At 37.4% G+C, this 17,913-nt stretch overlaps 2 protein-coding genes across 2 annotated transcripts in view; one reads left to right on the top strand and one right to left on the bottom strand.

Moving 5' to 3' along the window:
• Positions 1 to 1,345: 1,345 nt before the first annotated feature.
• On the bottom strand, positions 1,346 to 5,881 carry LOC107728231 (ribosome maturation protein SBDS). The gene is made up of 5 exons (XM_016538333.1): positions 5,668 to 5,881; positions 4,010 to 4,139; positions 3,681 to 3,881; positions 3,432 to 3,596; positions 1,346 to 1,519 (listed from the first exon to the last, which is right to left on the bottom strand). The coding sequence occupies exons 1-5, from the start codon at positions 5,793 to 5,795 to the stop codon at positions 1,391 to 1,393; spliced, it is 753 nt and encodes a 250-aa protein (XP_016393819.1). The 5' UTR covers positions 5,796 to 5,881; the 3' UTR covers positions 1,346 to 1,390.
• Positions 5,882 to 7,194: 1,313 nt separating this feature from the next.
• LOC107728227 (NADPH--cytochrome P450 reductase-like) overlaps positions 7,195 to 17,913 on the top strand; it is a 34,269-nt gene continuing 23,550 nt past the window's right edge. Inside the window, exons 1-2 of the mRNA XM_016538326.1 lie at positions 7,195 to 7,281; positions 10,331 to 10,502. Of these exons, the coding sequence (XP_016393812.1) occupies positions 10,348 to 10,502 (155 nt within the window). The 5' untranslated portion in view covers positions 7,195 to 7,281; positions 10,331 to 10,347. The remainder of the gene's footprint in view (positions 7,282 to 10,330; positions 10,503 to 17,913) is intronic.

Genomic DNA, 17,913 nt, shown 5'->3' with positions numbered 1-17,913 from the left:
TACTCGGTTACTAACGTAACCTCGGTTCCCTGAGATACGGGAACGAGTACTGCGTTGCTGGCCGTGCTATGTAGCTGCACGACTCGGTCGTTGCTTCAGTCGAAGTAACCTGAGGATCCTATGGCGAAGTGCACGCTTATATAGCCAGATGCCCCGCCCAAATTGGCGGGCTCTGGCGGGCTGTGCCGCCATAGGCTCATGCAGCTCCGTTTTTAATACACTGCACAAACCAATGGCCGTGCAGTTTCACTGTGTGATTGAAAAAGGCTTCAGTATTCAGAGAAAAAGGAGTTTTCCCCTTAGCGTCTTAAGCAAGCCGCAGTACTCGTTCCCGTATCTCAGGGTACGTTTTTTTTTCTTTACGTTTTAGGGGGTTTTTTTCTACAAAAGCTGCATTATTTTAAATACAGCCAAGCTACTGAAAACAGTAGTTTCGCACTATTATTCCTTGTTGATAGTTAATTATGGAGTAAATTTAGTATATTTTTATGCAATCAAACATAATGTGTTTGAAATTAAAGCTATTTTTTAATGTAAAAAAATAAGATTGCAAATTAAAAGATTAACCACTCTGTACAAAAGTTTATTCCAGTGTGCTATTAGAATACAGTACTTTTTAAATTAAAAATAAGAGTATACTTTCAATCTACATTTTATGTACTTTAGCATAACAAAATTATACTTATTTAGAGATAATATATACTTAAGAGAAGTATAATGAAGTATTACAAGTACACTTGGCTTATAGTTGTGTTTACTGTTTTTAGATCCATTCACACCAATGACAATATCTATAATGATAACAATATTAAATATATATATATAATTATCATTTTAAATTATGGCAGAATCCTATGGAAGCTTGTTTCCGCCACTGAATAAAAGTAAAAAAGGTAATTGTGACTTTTTATCTCACAATTCTGATTTTTTTCTCAGAATTGCAAGATTATAAACAAGCAATTCTGAGAAACAAAGTCAGAAGTGTGAGATAAAAAGTCACAATTACCTTTTTTGCTTTTATTCAGTGGTGGAAACAAGCTTCCATAAAATCCAGACCACAACTAAAGCAATAATGTCACAGAGGAACGATATCACAGGAATCACTTTAAAAATGCTGATGAACAATAAGCATGCCTTGTATAGTTATTGTTTCTGGCATGAATGAGCCGTTACCGTTTTGCCAATTTAATACTTTTCTCATGCATATTGGCTAGGCAGTGCTCCAGCATATCTTTCATAGCATAGCATATCTTTAGTATTGTTACTAAAGCCTGTCCCAGCTGTGAATATACTGCTAGCAGTTGGGTCATAGAGTGCTATAACTCATCAAAAAAGGCTCTCCATATAAAATGAGTCAGCAATAGTTTAATTTGTTGGTTAGATGAGCAGGTTATTCTAGTTTCTCGTCTCCTTCCTCCACATCTTTGAGACTGAGCACCTCCAGCGTCCCCTTCCCTTTAGTCTCACAGCGGATCAGCTCATCAATGTCACGGAAACAACCGGGATCTATCAGACACACCTGGAAAATAGGAAACGCCTTTACCTTAACTCAAATAAAACATTGAGAATATATATACATAAAGTGATTGAATAACAATCAAATAACATATGGTGTGTGTGTATATGTGTGTATATATGTATGTATATATTTATCAGTCTGGCGAGTAAACAAAAAAATTTACTAGCCAATGGCGATTCAATTGCCAAGGTGTTCGTAGAGGGCTGTATATGCATTGCATTTATACAACCAGTGTTGGCAGGTAATTCACCCGTAAAAATTCACTGATTTTCATTGCATTACATACAAAATATCAAATGTCATCTGCAAACAAATGATACTAGAGCTTTTCTCAAAACTAACATTTTCAGTTTTTTTTTTTTATATGAAGTCAAGTTAAGACAGGTGTCCTCGCAGAATAAGCAGCGGTGTACTTCATTATATTACCATGTTTCACAAAGCTTGACAAGCAAAAAGTCTCAAAGAGTTGTTGTACTTATTTTGAAAAAAAAAACAAAAAACAGTTATTGCTTCATGTTTAGAAACCTAACAAACTTCATGCTTGTGCTATATTTCTTTACAATAAATGCCACTAGTTTCAATATTTTGATATATAATGCAAAGACACAGTTTCTTTTAACTGTATCTTAAGTGTCCAAACACTTTTGTGGGGTCATTGCATGTTTTTTAGAATACTTTTACCCTTCAACTAAAAGCCTCATTTAAACCTGTTCATCATAGAAAGTGCTTACGTGAAATATGTGCTTCAATGTAACGTGCCATCCTCGCTCAGCATTCAAGATTCATTACTGTTCGAATGGAAATATTGTCGGTGCACAACATCTAGTTTGTGTTGTGCCTTTTTTCTACTGCAACTATTTTTTAAAACATAGCACCTACTGCAGTGTTTTGACAGACACCTGGAAGTCCAGTAGCACACAATAAAAACACCAGCCCATTTCCACCACGGCATAAATAAAAAGAATGACTGTAATTGCGACTCGCAATTCTATTTTTCTCTGAATTCTGAGTTTACATCTCACAATTTAGCTTTTTGTTGTTGTTGTTGTTTTCTGCCACAGAAAAAAATAGAATTGCAACTTATCTTGCAAAAGAGTTTTTTCTCAGAATTCTAAGTTGACATCTTGGAAAAAAAAGTCATAACTGTGAGATAAAAAGTCATAATTTTTATAACTTTTTTTTTATTCCGCAGTGGAAATGGGCTTCCATACTTATATTTAACTAGTCTGTTGTTGGATGACTAGTCGATTAGTCAACCATGCCGGTACATCCCTGGTTTACAGCCCAGTAATATGTGAACCTAGACATCTTGGAAAAAAAAGTCATAACTGTGAGATAAAAAGTCATAATTTTTATAACTTTTTTTTTATTCCGCAGTGGAAATGGGCTTCCATACTTATATTTAACTAGTCTGTTGTTGGATGACTAGTCGATTAGTCAACCATGCCGGCACATCCCTGGTTTACAGCCCAGTAATATGTGAACCTAGTCGCTGGGGTATATTTGTAGCAATAGCCAACAATACATTGTATGGGTCAAAATTATACATTTTTCTATAATGAAGTAAAGATCATGTTCCATGAAGATATTTTGTAAATTTCCTACCGTAAATATATCAAAACTTAATTTTTGATTAGTAATATGCATTGCTAAGAACTTCATTTGGACAACTTTAAAGATGATTTTCTCAATATTTAGATTTTTTTGCACCCTCAGATTCCAGATTTTCAAATAGTTGTATCTCAGCCAAATATTGTGCTATCCTAACAAACCACACATCAATGGAAAGCTTATTTATTCAGCTGTCAGATTATGTATTTTGAAAAATTGACACTTAAGACTGATTCTGTGCTCCAGGGTCACATATCTGAATGAATGAGCTGATGAATAAATTGCCCCTGAAGACTCTCACCATCTCCAGCTGATCATCAAACTCCTCGTTCTCAACGGTCTTTATTAAGGGCCTGAGCTTCTCCTTCAGTCTCTTCCCGTCTTTGGCCGGCAGCACGAAGCGCAGCCGCATGTGAGCTCTCTGAATCTGAATGGACTGCTTCAGCTGCTTGATGACCTCGAGAGCCTGCAGAGACGGACAGACGCTAGCATTAACCACAGAGACCTCGTCAGCGACCGTGAGATCCTCACACGATCCGGCTCTGCTCACCTGCTGTTTAGTGCTTTTGTTGGCTTTCACAGAGAAGTGAATGTCCTTCATGGCTCTCTCGATGAGGATCACTGTATAGGGCCGCTTGGTCTCGGGATTCACACATTTTTCTGCCACAATAGTTGCGATGTCTCGAAACATCTGCTCCAGCTGACTCTGTCGCTCTTTGTCTGACACCTGTAGCTCTCCTTTAGCTAAAATCTGCACATAAATGAAAACCACCCAATTATGTAGAAACACTTAAGGATTTGTATTAAACAGTCTTCTTATGATGCACACAGTCAGGACAGATCAGATCATAAATCAGCTGTACACAACAGCAAACTGACCTGTTTGCATACTTCTGTCACGTCGTCTGTGCCGAAAGCGCTTGACAGGTCGTCTTTCTTTGCCACCTGACCCTTAGACACATTGACAAACACTGTGTTTGTTTGCAGGACTTCATCAAGATCCTTCTCCCTATAACAACAACAACAGTACAGTTGATTTGTGAACATTACATTAATGTCACTTAAGAAAATGACAAATTGTCTTAGAAAATGGTTGTGGAAATTTCCATTATATGACATTATAAATACCGTAAAGGAATAGTTTTCAGAAAATGAACATTTGCTGAAAATGTGCTCACCCTCAGCCCATCCAAGATGTAGATTAGTTTGTTTCTTCATCACATTTGGAGAAATGTAGCATTGCATCACTTGCTCTGCAGTGAATGGGTGCCGTCAGAATGAGAGTCCAAACAGCTGATGAAAACATCACAATAATCCACAAGTAATCCACAGCACTCCAGTCCATCAGTTAACATCTGGAGAAGACAAAAGCTGAAACTAATCCAGCATTAGGATGGTTTTAACTTCAAATCGTCGCTTTTGGCTAAAATACAAGTTAATAATCCATAATAACGCTTCCTTCAGTGAAAAAGTCCATCTGCTGTTGTCTCTTACATCAAAATCCAGCACATATTTGTTTAGAGCTGTTTAAACGGTGCTTGCTCTGTGCAGATTTCTCTCCTGTTCACACCAGACCACTTTTTTCACTGAAGGAAGCGTTATTATGGATTATGAACTTGTATTTTAGCCAAAAGCGACGGTTTGAAGTTAAAAACATCTTTATGCTGGATTTGTTTCAGCTTTTGTCTTCTCCAGATGTTAACTGATGGACTGGAGTGCTGTGGATTACTTGTGGATTATTGTGATGTTTTCATCAGCTGTTTGGACTCTCATTCTGACGGCACCCATTCACTGCAGAGCATCCATTGCTGAGACACTGATGCAATGCTGCATTTCTACAAACCTGATGAAGAAACAAACTCATCCTGATCTTGGATGGCCTGCGGGTGAGAGCATTTTCAGCAAATTTTCATTTTTGGGTGAACTATCGCTTTAAGCCAGTTTCAGCGTCTCAGAGCAGTTCACAGAGCTTCACATTAACTGCTAACATGTTTCTCAGCATGCGCCGCGATGTTTGGGTTGCACTGGGGAACGCAACATGCACCAGGATCATTGTATTATCACAACTGTATAATTTCCAACAGTTTTACCAGATTTGTAGCGAGAAGTATTGATAAACACGTTGTGAACTAAACACATTACTATTATAATAATCAAAAATTCATATTTATTGTACAGTTCAACTGTATTATTACAATAGTAATACATTTCTGCCATCATTATTTGTATAATTAGAGATAATAATAATGTAAAAAATACTTTTTATCATTCATTTAATTTACTATTATTATTATATTCAAAGTCAGTGTTGTTTTTAAACACTCTGTTCAGTTTGATCACTGAAAGCTCTTCGATTTACATTGAACTTGACAATGTTTATGCTAGTATTAGCATAAACCAGCAAAGACACGCAATGAAAATTCCTCAAAGAGTGTTATAACGCTAATTTAACACTTTTAAGGCTGTCACGACAGCTGTAATAACAGAATCAACACAACACGAACATAAAGACATTATATAATGAGCACGACACTCACGCTCCAGATCTCCAACTCATCACTTTGTTTTTGTAGCAGGCTATTTCAAACCTCTTCCCTCCTTTCTTCATCCTCACCACGGCAACATTAGTTAGCCTGATCTGGTTAGTAGGAGTGAATATCGACATGTTTGACGGTCTTCAGGTTCTCGATGCGCTTCTTCCCGTCTCTCATTAACCGCGACTCACCGCCGCAGCGCCTCCTGGAGGATTGGAGTCACACAGAACGCATCTGCTGTGAACAAACATCTGATAGATGCCAGTTTTACATAAATTCCAAATCATAAACATCTTAAAGGTCCAGTGTGTAATATTGAAATGCAATATAATATACATAACTATATTTTGTGTTGAGGTGTATAAGGAAGACCTTACATAATTAACCGTTATGCATGTATTACCGTAGAATGAGCAATTTCAATCTATATACACCGCGGGTCCCCTTACATGGAAGTCGACATTTTCCACTGCCATGTTTCTACAGTAGCCCTACACGGACAAACTGCTCTACAGAAACTTCATTGCTTGACTGGCTACTCTCTGCTGTCTCAGGGGATGACATCCGTAAACTACGCCAGAGCGCGTACACACCTCACGCACCGGATGCCGTGCGCGCGCCCAAAGACAGTTGGACTTAGTGGTGTATTAGAGGTAAAAAATGATCGTTACGAGCCGCAGGGTTTAATTTGGATTTGTCTGTGCATGTTTTTTTTACTCTCATAGATTTTGTTACCATTGCCATGCATTATACGACTGACAGACTGCAACGGTTTGAGTTAAAAATCTCCGTTTGTGTTCTACTGAAGAAACAAAGTCACCTACATCTTGGATGCCCTGGGAGTAAGCAGATAAACATCACATTTTAATTTTTGGGTGAACTATCCCTTTAAAACTTTAATCCGTATTTGTTCAGTTTGATCAGTAGTTATTTAATCAATTAAGTTGACTAATAACAAAAATAAACAAACATAAAGTGTTTATTTAAAAAAAAAAAAAAAAAAGTCAAGCACATAGTTGGCTTTTTTGGAAACAAGTGGGCGTGTACACATCAGACTTCACATATGCAATTAAACAAACAAAAATAACTATTATAATTTTCTAATTTTGTGACATAATAGAGTGTTTAGATGAGATATTAACCTTGTTGGGAATTTATAAGAAAACATTTTGTTTCACCTTGTTATACTTTTGCAACCTAGACTCCTAAACGACCGAGGTAAGTCTACAGGGACGTGCCATCCAAACGATTGCATAACCCTCACCCTTAACCCGATGCACTTTGAAATTGATGATTTAAACGTTGCATATTCTGCATTACAAACCCTTCCTTTCGAAGCGTCTACTGCATTACCGGGGGGGGGATTTAAAGTGATGTAAACCTTACTCGACATTAAACTACCACAACGCGAAATAAGGACACACTACTACATATATGAAACATTGATTAAAAAACACTACAGACACATATGACAGTGTTTACCCACGTAAATAGGCATAAATTCACAAATACTGCACGCGTCCCCCCCCCCTCGGCGGAATGGACGGGTCGCGCGTGAATGACGGAGAGTTTCCGCATCTCGCGAAACGCTTGTCAGGCAGCGCTCAAAGTGAGCAGGTAAGGGCTCTTCTCAAACTCTCATGCTTTAAAACTATCTTATAGAGTTGGCATCAGCTTAGCAGTCAGCTTAAGTTGATTAGATCTTTTGCAAAAAATGATTTGCGGTGGATAAGTAATGCATCTTTAGTCCTCACTTTGTTCTTCGGTTTTATAGAACGATGTAAACACAAAGACCTCACACTGCTTATATAACTTATTTCTTTTGAGAGTTTATTCTATAGTTTAGAGTTCCCACGTTTGCTCAACATTTTAGAATATGCATACTGATTTCCTAATTAAAATGCACAACTTTTTTTACGCCGGCAAATTAAATGAATTAATATAATCTGTGGTGTTTTCTATGTTTTTGAGTTTGTAGAAAGTAGCTATTCACGGACTAAGTGTTAATAATTTGGCTTTATGCATGGATTTACATGTTCACTGTTGAATTTCTTGTTTTTAAGTGCAAAAAAAAAATGTGTGTGAATCTCAATGGCCCTTTAGTACTGTTTCACATAGTTCGTGAATTAACTTGCGATTTTACTTAAAATACTCTTAATATACTAAAATACTTAAGTGTGCAGTCAATTTTGTACAACAGTAGCGTGCAAAGATGGTCTGGTGCACTGCACTTTTTTTTTTCTAGAGATCATTAGTAGTTAACTCTTTATTTCTGTCACAATGAGTGGGTTGGTCTGCTGTGACATGGCAGTTTTAAACTGTGATATTGTAATTTTGAGCTGGGTCATGGTCTCTGCCTGATGCTGAGCATGCAGATTTCTCAAACACGTGCTCTGATGTATTTGTCAAATGCATGGTTCCCGATTTTTAATTTTCACGATGGGAGCGTGAAATATAGCCAGTCATCTCATATTAATTTCGCTGTATTCGCTTTTCCTCAAAGGAGCTCCTCGGTTTGTAATCCTGACATCTGGAGGAGAATGAGCATTTTTGAGCAATGGGCTCCCACTGGGATTTCTTTTAGATGTTCAGAATGAAAGAAAAAGATTTAATTTAATTGAAAATGCTCTCACCCTCAGGCCACACAAGTAATCCACACCTGCACTCCAGTCCATCAGTTAATGTCTTGAGAAACCAAAAGCTGCATGTTTGTAAGAAACAAATCCATCAGTTTTTAACTTCAAACCAAAATATGAATCCATTATGCACATAAAGTTGTGCAATGGTTTGAAGTTAAAAACATCCGAATGATGGATTTGTTTCTTTCAAGCATGCATAACTCTCATTCTGACGGCACCCATTCACTGCAGAGCATCCATTGCTGAGACACTGATGCAATGCTGCATTTCTCCAAATCTGTTCCCACGATGAAACAAACAACTACCGCATTTGGCGTTTATGTGCTTGATGAATCTGACAATCATTGTAGCCCTTCAGCAACTTGCGTTTTTAAAATAATGTAACTTCTGTTGTAGAACAAAGCATGTAAGTCTGTTCAAGCATTGTTAGCACAGACATATTTTACTCATAAAACAAAAGCTGCTTTTTTTTAAAAGGTCATAGGAAATCCCTGCGGTAACCATGGCACATTATCCTTCTAGACTGGCCGACATCATGACTGAGCGGCTCTATTTGCAATGTCACAACAGTATATTGGTGTGTTTCTTCAGACCATGTTCCTGTATTAGACAGTCCTTTAATTGAGTTCACACTGGTTGTTACTGTGTCTCAGGGGCACTTATTACTGCACTGACGGGTTGCTATGGTGGCGACATGGACTTCGGAGGCTGAACATGGCATTGCTTGTAAAAGCAAAGCTGTGAGATAATAGTAGTGCTGTTTGCCATTGGGTGATAAAAAAAAAAGGTTGGATGTAAATTTCATAGCTGGACTGGCTTATTTAGGTTAGTTTGTTTTGATATTGAAAGGCCTAGTTTACTCAAAAATGAAGTTTCTTTCTTCTGTTGAACACAAAAGAAGATATTTTGAACAGTTACTGGTAGCCATTGACTTTCATAGTATTATTTCCCCTACAGTGGAAATCAATGGCTACCATCAACTGTTTGTTTGGTTACTGTCCCTTTAAATAACATTTAATAGAATGTTCACAAGAAAGTCACAAGAAGCTTTCGTTAAAGAGTTTCTCTTTGGATGAATCGTGATCCAGTGATTAGAGTGTAATGTAAATAATGATGTTTGCAACCAGAGAGGATATGTTTTGCGCATATCGGTTATACTGATTATGAGGGACAATACCAGTATGAAATTTTAGACTGGTCATTTTGACCTTTTCCCAAAAATGCTAGTTAATGTTATTGCATTGGACTAAAACTAAGACTTTGCTCACACAGGGTTTAATTATTTATATACATAATAACAACAAATACAGGGTATAATAACTTGCATATATATTTTTTGCAATTTTGAGATTTTTTTTTCCAAGACTTATTGGCCTACAAAAATTGCTTATAAATTTCTTGTTATCACTCATATTATTAATAACTATTGGATTCAGTCTTTTTATGAACTTGTTTTCTTTCAGTCAGCACAGTTTCGAAGCTGACTAGTTCTCATTGATCTGAGCTTATGCACCTCAGTTTTTTTTGGGTGAATATTGCCAAAATTATCCACAAATAATGCGTCTTTCACTCAAAAACTCAGATTAACGAGGCCTGCAATCAGTCTTTTGCAAAAAGAAATACAAAACCTGTGCTCTAATTAAAAGAAAGCAAGTTTAAGATTAATATACAAGGTGATTATTTTACCATAATGAGAGATTTATAAGCAGTTTTTCATTTTTTACCAGGAACACTAAATTAGGCAATGGATTTTCAGCACAAGGGTTAAAAAGAGGGTCATTATAAATGAAACTTACTTGACGACAACAGTTCCTAAATGAAAATTGTGATATTTTGTCAAATCTAGTGCATACTTTGGTTTTTATTTAGTAGTTTTTCTTTACTTTAGATAAAATTCCCCTTCCTAAATTACATCCATGTACATGGATCAGACATGCGATGTTTGCTAAAATGTCCTTTTTTAGAAAATCGCAACCTAACATCATAATGTCAGCTGCTAATTCTGCGAGCTGTTCCCTCTCTCGCAGCTGCGCTCCTCGTAACGATGGCAGACACACCGGAGCTGATGGACGAGGACGAGCCCTTCTTCAGTAACCTGGACATCTTCCTCTTCTCTCTCATCGCTGGCCTGCTCGTCTACTGGCTCATATTCCGCAAAAAAGTCGAGCCCATCCCGGAGTTTAAAAAACTAGAGTCTGTGTAAGTCCCTCAAAACCGGTCCTGTATCGCTTCTCATGAATGAGGTGTAAGAGAACGTTACAATGTAAAATTGGAAAAACATTCACTTTTTAGCTTTTTTTCCATTGTGTCATGTGTGAATCAAACTTGTGCATAAATTGCTGGGTCATATTTCACCCCAAAATTAAAAGTAGTTTGTTTGTAAGTTTTTATAAAGGGAATGAAGCCTATTTTTTTTAGGAATTATTTTTTTTTTTTTTTTTGTCTAAATCGACTGTAATGAGAATTTTAATTTAAGTTCTAAAGCATACACCATGATAGTATGTGTTGTTGCACCGAATAATTTATGCGAAAAACAGTGTGTTCAGACGGTGTACTTTTTATTATAATTTTTAATCGCTGTCACTCTCCCAATAATAATAAAAGTTGGTTGCCCGCCATAAAATAAATGGGATTTATCTAAAGTCCAGGACATGAAAAACGAATATCTCCTGTTTGAATACAAATATCTTCTGTTTTTGTGTCGTGTCGCTCAGTAGTTTTGCAGTTTTGGTAAATTATCACTTGGAAACTTTGGTTTTACAGTTTAGGAGAAATGTGTTTAATTTCTCTGGGAAGAAAGGCTTTAAATAGGCTTCATTTTCTTGACTCAAAATATAATTTCTTGAGAAATATAAGTATATAACCTGAGAAATAGAAGTGTTTCTGAGCTGAGAATAAATTAAATTGACAAGGTCAGCATCATCATAAATGCTTCAGTCCTTCTGGAAACAATTAGTGTTTTCTTCGTCCTGCTGACGCTGGAGTTGCAGCGTATGTTTATTGCTTGCTTATAGCCTTGAATAGTGTCATTGGCAAAGGTCTTACTCAATGCCAGACAGAGCTGTTAGTGGGATGATAAACTGTAGAGCGTCATCATGGCTGAAGGATAAGTTTTGTGTTTCATTTCTTTCTCTCGCATGCATCACCTGGCTTCAGAGACACACGTCAGTAGAGTTGAGAATAGGGCTAACGACTAACTAACGACTATTTTTATTTCGATTAATCTATTGACTAATTTATCGATGGCGCACGTTGCGTTCCCAGATGAACGTTATAATAAACCCAAACTCACAACAACATGCAGAGATGGAGTTTGAGACGCTCCACACGTGTAAATGATAACAGTTTCTGTGGAGCTACTGTGAACCAAGCCGCTGTGTGACGCATGTAACCTACACGCATGTAAATAATTCAAGCGCATATACTGTATTAGAACTGCATCGCATATAATTAATTAAATCATAGCGATTAATAATTCACAATTATGCTTGATTATGATTTTTAAATGGGTTTAATATATCATGCAGCATTGGGAAACAGTCTAATAATGTGTTTTATGGATTCTCGTCCGTGAAATGCGCCACTTCCGGTATTTTGCCGGTTAGTCGACGCGAGCAAAATGAAGTCGAGGATTTAAAAAAATCGAATAGTCGAATAAAATCGACGAATCTCGACAGCCCGAGTTGAGAATGAAAAATGTTAGAAAAATAAATTCCATAAATGTTTCAGTAAATAATAATTCTCTATGAAACATGGAAACTGAATAGTTGCAAACCTTGAAAATGTTTATTTAATTCAGACCTTTGTATTTCTGCAAAGCATTTCTGTGTCACCGATGGAGAAAAAAAGCTGTTTATAAATCAAAAACACAAATTAAAAGGGTACATGATATATTTGTCTTGCACCGTTATAAGGTAGTACTAGGTGGCAGCAAGTCCCTGTCTTAATGAGAGATTCGTTGAATCATTTATTCAAACGATTTGTTCAAAATGGCTGGTTCATTTAGAAGTGAAGCAAGCAAGTGTCTTTATGAATGGATCATTGAGTCACTGACTCAAATGATTCGTTCAAAAACAGATTCAGTTGGCAGTGTTGCTCTGAGTTCTGCTTTACATTGACGAAACTGTCTACGCACTAGTCTAACCTACTAGACTTCATCACGTCATGTATGCGTGCACGTTTTGTTTGAATTTTGCAATATACTCGATAATGTCAAACCGCACATCGTAAAACAACAATTACGAAATGTGTAGATTCGGTGGCGAACGCTGTCACCTGCAAACTCCGTCCCACAGGCTTTACAGTGAACGCAGTGCATAGAGCACAGTGCATTTTCATAGCGAAGCAACTCTTAAGTCTTTCAACCATTCTCTCCGAAAACTGTACGCCTTCTTTTCGGCTGGTGGATCAACATTCACCACATGATCGCTATCACCAGCACCATTATTTTAACTTTAGGCGGTTCACAAAAGTAATCTGTCAGTGTTCTTTTCATTTTCTCTCTTCTTCTTCTAGTTAGCCTGTCACCTGACAGCGGAAAACAGTGACTGAGTGATTGACAGCTAATATTAACCAATCTAAAATCTGCATTAAAGTTAAGAATGTAAAGCTGAAGTTTAATTGGTTATGTAACGTTTGATAGAATGGCAGACCGGTCACCGTATCAACACTCAGAAGGCACATACTCTGAACGTTTTTAGAGAAATTAAAACAGGTCGCACGACAACAATTATATGCACTCGCACAAATGCTCCCAAATATATTTTGAGGTCTCACAGACTAAATTCCGGGAGCATATGTGACCAAAATGGTCGCAATTTCGAGCCTTGTGCTGGTTAGGTATGTTTTGAAGCATGGCTGCTGGTCTTGAGCAGGAGCTACTGTAGTTGCTTAAGACCAGCTTAAACCAGCTCAAACCAGCAGCCATGCTTCAAAACATACCTAACCAGCATATGCTGTTTTTTTCAGCAGGGTTTCGATGCACTGAAATGGTGTTTGATGCTATCAGTTTTACACGGTCACAGTCGACGTGCATAAACAACACTTGACTTTATTTGTGGACTTGTTTCAGTGTCTACTTTTCTTTTCACACTCGTTTTTTCCACACGTTTTCGCTGTCAGATTAACACTGTCTACACCAGATACAAACCGTTGTTTTCTACATTAGATGTGTCAAAGCGAAAGCAGCACAAATACACAGACAGCAGTGTTTAAATCTAAACTCGACACTTTTTTTCTAGTACTTCTGTGATTATTTATTATAACATACAGCATTCTGTATGGTCAAAAAGAGCATTTCGAGTCAAAGGGATTGCCACTGATGTGAATTTTCCACATCGTACATTTGAATTTTGTGACTGTGCATGTCAAAGAGTTAATAAAGATCGTTGTTATTTATGAATAAGATTGCATGGGTGTTTGAATCGAGATTCTTTATTGATTAATCGTGCAGCTCTGCCGTATAGCATATACAGGTGCATCTCAATAAATTAGAATGTCGTGGAAAAGTTCATTTATTTCAGTAATTCAACTCAAATTGTGAAACTCGTGTATTAAATAAATTCAGTGCACACAGACTGAAGTAGTTTAAGTCTTTGGTTCTTTTAATTGTGATGATTTTGGCTCACATTTAATTAAATTATGCTTCTTCTCAAACGATCAGAATAGGAAAGTACAGCACCCTTTTTACCGCAGTATTAATTTGTATTTACAAGATGCAAAATCAAATTGCATGTAATATATCCACTCAAGCAGTAAATATACCATAACAATTAGTAATTAATTCTTCAATCTCTTACATTTATTGAGCATCTCTAAAAATAAATCAATAACTTGTATTCAATCACAGGCATGGATGGATCTGTGCATTAAGTCTCAGAGTGTAAATGCAAACTAATAGACCTTCATCAAAGTCAAATGTCCACCTGCATTATTTTCAATGAATGGTCACCAGTTTTGACAAGTAAATTAAACTTTGGTTTGAACATGACTGCTTTTTAATGTGATATATTGTTTGTATTCTTTTCTTGCGTTGAAAAAATCAGTCTCTGAAGTTTTGTGCATAAGCGTACAGTAGGCTTGTGAGCTCCCCTTTAAATCATGAAATATGTGTCAGAAAATATAATGTTGGTATAGGATGCATAGTTTTTTAAATATCGGTTCAGAATTGAAAAGCTGTGAAGAGTATTCCGGTCTTAAATGACTTAAATTTGAATGAAAAAAAAAACATCTGTTGAATAATTACTTGCAACTTTTACTGCCATAATGAATCCTTCTAAATCTAAATGAGTGTGCTTTTGTGCCTAGCTCACCACATATACATGTGAAATATGTAACGAGCCTGATAATGGCTTGTTATTGTCTTCTAGATATCCACACTCATTCAGCCCCTGATGTTGCGTAACAACTGCTTCACAGATACAGTCTTCTAATTAGTGACGAAAGCAGAAATTGAATTTGGGTCTGTGTGTCTGTAAAGAATAGCTGAGCATTTGTTGAATCAGAAACACAGAAGAGCTCTTTTGTTTTTATGAAGAAAGGGAAGCATGCAGTCGGCTGTTAAAGTGCTGATCAATTCCACACGTTTCAATCGGCTGTGACTTTGATTGCGTTGATTCCAAGAAAAGCTTCCAAGCAAGACTATAAAAAATATAGGTCAAGGCCAATATAACACACTTATAACATTAAAGTCAGCATGAAGTGAAAATTGTTTATGCATTTATGTTTTAAGTGCAACGTCCACATCTCAAAATCCAATCAACAACCGATGGATAGACTCCACCCTATGTTTTTTTTTTTTTCTTATTTGATATTTTGTTGTACGTCACAATACAGAACAAAAGATATGTCACTGCCTTCAGGCCATCCAAGACATAAATAAGTTTGTTTCTTCATCAGGTTTGTAGAAATGTAGCATTGCATCAGTGTCTCAGCAATGGATGCTCTGCAGTGAATGGGTGCCGTCAGAATGAGAGTCCAAACAGCTGATAAAAACATCACAATAATCCACAAGTAATCCACAGCACTCCAGTCCATCAGTTAACATCTGGAGAAGACAAAAGCTGAAACACATCCATCATTAAGACGTTTTTAACTTCAAACTGTTGCTTCTGGCCAAAATACAAGTCCATAATCCATAATAACGTTCCCTCCAGTGAAAAAGTCCATCTCCTGTTGTCTCTTACATCAACATTTTTTAGAGCTGTTTTGGCTTGTAAACAGTGCTTGATTTCTGTCCTGATTCAGACCAGACCACTTTTTCACTTGAGGAAGCGTTATTATGGATTCATATTTTAGCCATAAGCGAAGGTTTGAACTTTAAACGTCTTAATGCTGGGTTTGTTATAGCTTTTGTCTTCTCCAGATGTTATCTGATGGACTGGAGTGGTGTGGATTACTTGTGGATTATTGTGATGTTTTTATCAGCTGTTTGGACTCTCATTCTGACGGCACCCATTCACTGCAGAGCATCCATTGCTGAGACACTGATGCAATGCTACATTTCTCCAAATCTGATGAAGAAACAAACCTATTTATGTCTTGGCTGACTTGAGGGTGAGAGCATTTTCAGCTAATTTTCATTTTTGGCTGAACTGTTACTTTAAAGAAGAGGGGAGTTATGTTTCGCCTACACAGTAAAATTGCCCTTTACAGTCACTCAGTTGTTCTTTTGTCTCAAGAGTTGGGCTGTTAGAAATGGCAAATGTCCTCACTCTCTCTCTCACTCTCTGTTATGTTACTTAAAGTTGTGCTTATGAAAATATATATATCTTTTCAAATCCGCATGTCAATGGAGTTTGTATTTGGCAAGGCCAGCCAAGTCTTTCTCAAAGGTGGAAAGTTGAGGCACAGCACAAGCCCTCCATTATGTTCAGCCTATTTTCTTCTCTCCCTTCCCTTTCATGTGGAAACCATTTCCAATTTGTCTCACTGCTCTCGTTGCCTGGCCTGTCACGGGAGGATCCTTTTATGATAGATGTGGTTGCCATGGCGACCCTGCTCTCCGGAGGGAGGGGCCAGACCGCAGTCATTCGCCGCCTTCAAAACCAGCGTCGCTGTCATTTAAGAAACCATTGCTACGGCGACAGGATTGTTCTGTTTCATGCTGTGTCTGCATGGCTTTTTCTCTGGGATCGTGAGAGGATGAAGGACCTTTCTCGAGGTTTCTGTTTGTTTACATGAGTTTTTTTGGCGTGCTTCACGCGTGGGAGTCCTGCTTTGTGGCGTCCAGATGTTGCCGGTGCACGTGTTTGAGAGCGTGGGGAATATAGGCTGTCTGTTGACATGATGCTTCACCGTGTCAATACTTGTGCAGACCTTTGCTGATGGAGGAGGGACGCTGTAAGAGCCTCTGCTTTCCTCTGGAATCGACTCCTTCACATACAGTCACATTCAAGCTCTCCTTCAGGTCCTCTTTAGGCTTTTTGGACTCTGTGTGTCAGTTCTCTTGTCTTGTGGCATCAGCATGTACGACAGATGTGTTTTTTTACCTATGGCGGTGCCTTGTTTTTCTGGTATGCGCTGTGATTAACAGTTTGTCTTCGCTGTGACTTGTTTGTCCTGTTGTCTCCATTCTTGGACGTGTCTCTTATGATCATGGGCTGCGTGTTCTCCTTACCGGAGGACCGGCTGGTCGCCATAGATAGGTGAGTGTTTGCTGAACTAGTCCCTCTGGCTCTCATTTTCAGTCCTGCTCCTGGATGAGACACAGATGATTCACATCATCGTTTATGAACTGAGCTGAGTGGGTCAGAAGAGACAGACTGTACTCTTGAATGTGCTGTGCTTCCGCAGGATTGAGAAACACAGAGTACCAATGAAACGCTGTAGGAAGCTTTTTCACATTGTCATTACTTTTAGATGTTCTCCATACAGACACAGTTTGCTCAAGTACACAATAAAAACTGATTATTAACAACATTTTGAAAGGCAGTTTGGTTGAAAGAACTAAAACAGCCATAACTTCTTACTCAAGCTTGACTTGATTTTGTAACATAACATCATTGCTCCATAGATATAAATGTAGCCCATATCATATTTGGTGGCCAAACGTGCTGATGATTTTCTTTCAGCATTAATGAAAGACTAATAATCATTCTCTTGTTAAATGGACAATGGTATCTTTAAAATAGTGAGTTCAGTTGCAGTTTTCACTCATTAAATCACACTATTCACATCCTTGTGCAGTAGCTGGCCGTGAGCCCAGAGTTTTTACACAGTGTAAAGTCTCTCACGCTTTTTTTTTTTCTATTCACTGAACTCTCTTGAACTCTTGAACAGTTGTGTGTTTTAATGGTGTGTGTGTGTGTGTGTGTGTGTGTGTGTGAGAGAGAGAGAGTTGATGTAAAGATAGGGGCAGATTTTCCAGATGAAAGTGAAGAATTGTAAACTTCTCACAAAGTGCTCTGTTCTTGATTCTCAGTGTGAAGAGTAAATACAAGCGGATGAAAGTTGGTCAAGTCATAGTTATATATGTTATTTATCTGATATTACTATTATTCTTCTGTATTACTCTTATTTAACATTTATTAACTTTTGCATAATCCTTTTATAAATTATTTTACATAACTAATTCTTTCATACTTTTTTTTCATTATTTACTCTTACTCAG

This window comes from Sinocyclocheilus rhinocerous, unplaced genomic scaffold (assembly GCF_001515625.1).
Source record: "Sinocyclocheilus rhinocerous isolate Xijiao unplaced genomic scaffold, SAMN03320098_v1.1 scaffold3231, whole genome shotgun sequence".
Classification (NCBI taxonomy): domain Eukaryota; kingdom Metazoa; phylum Chordata; class Actinopteri; order Cypriniformes; family Cyprinidae; genus Sinocyclocheilus; species Sinocyclocheilus rhinocerous.
Note: the sequence above shows the minus strand (reverse complement) of the source record. Positions and strands in the feature narration are given on the sequence as shown.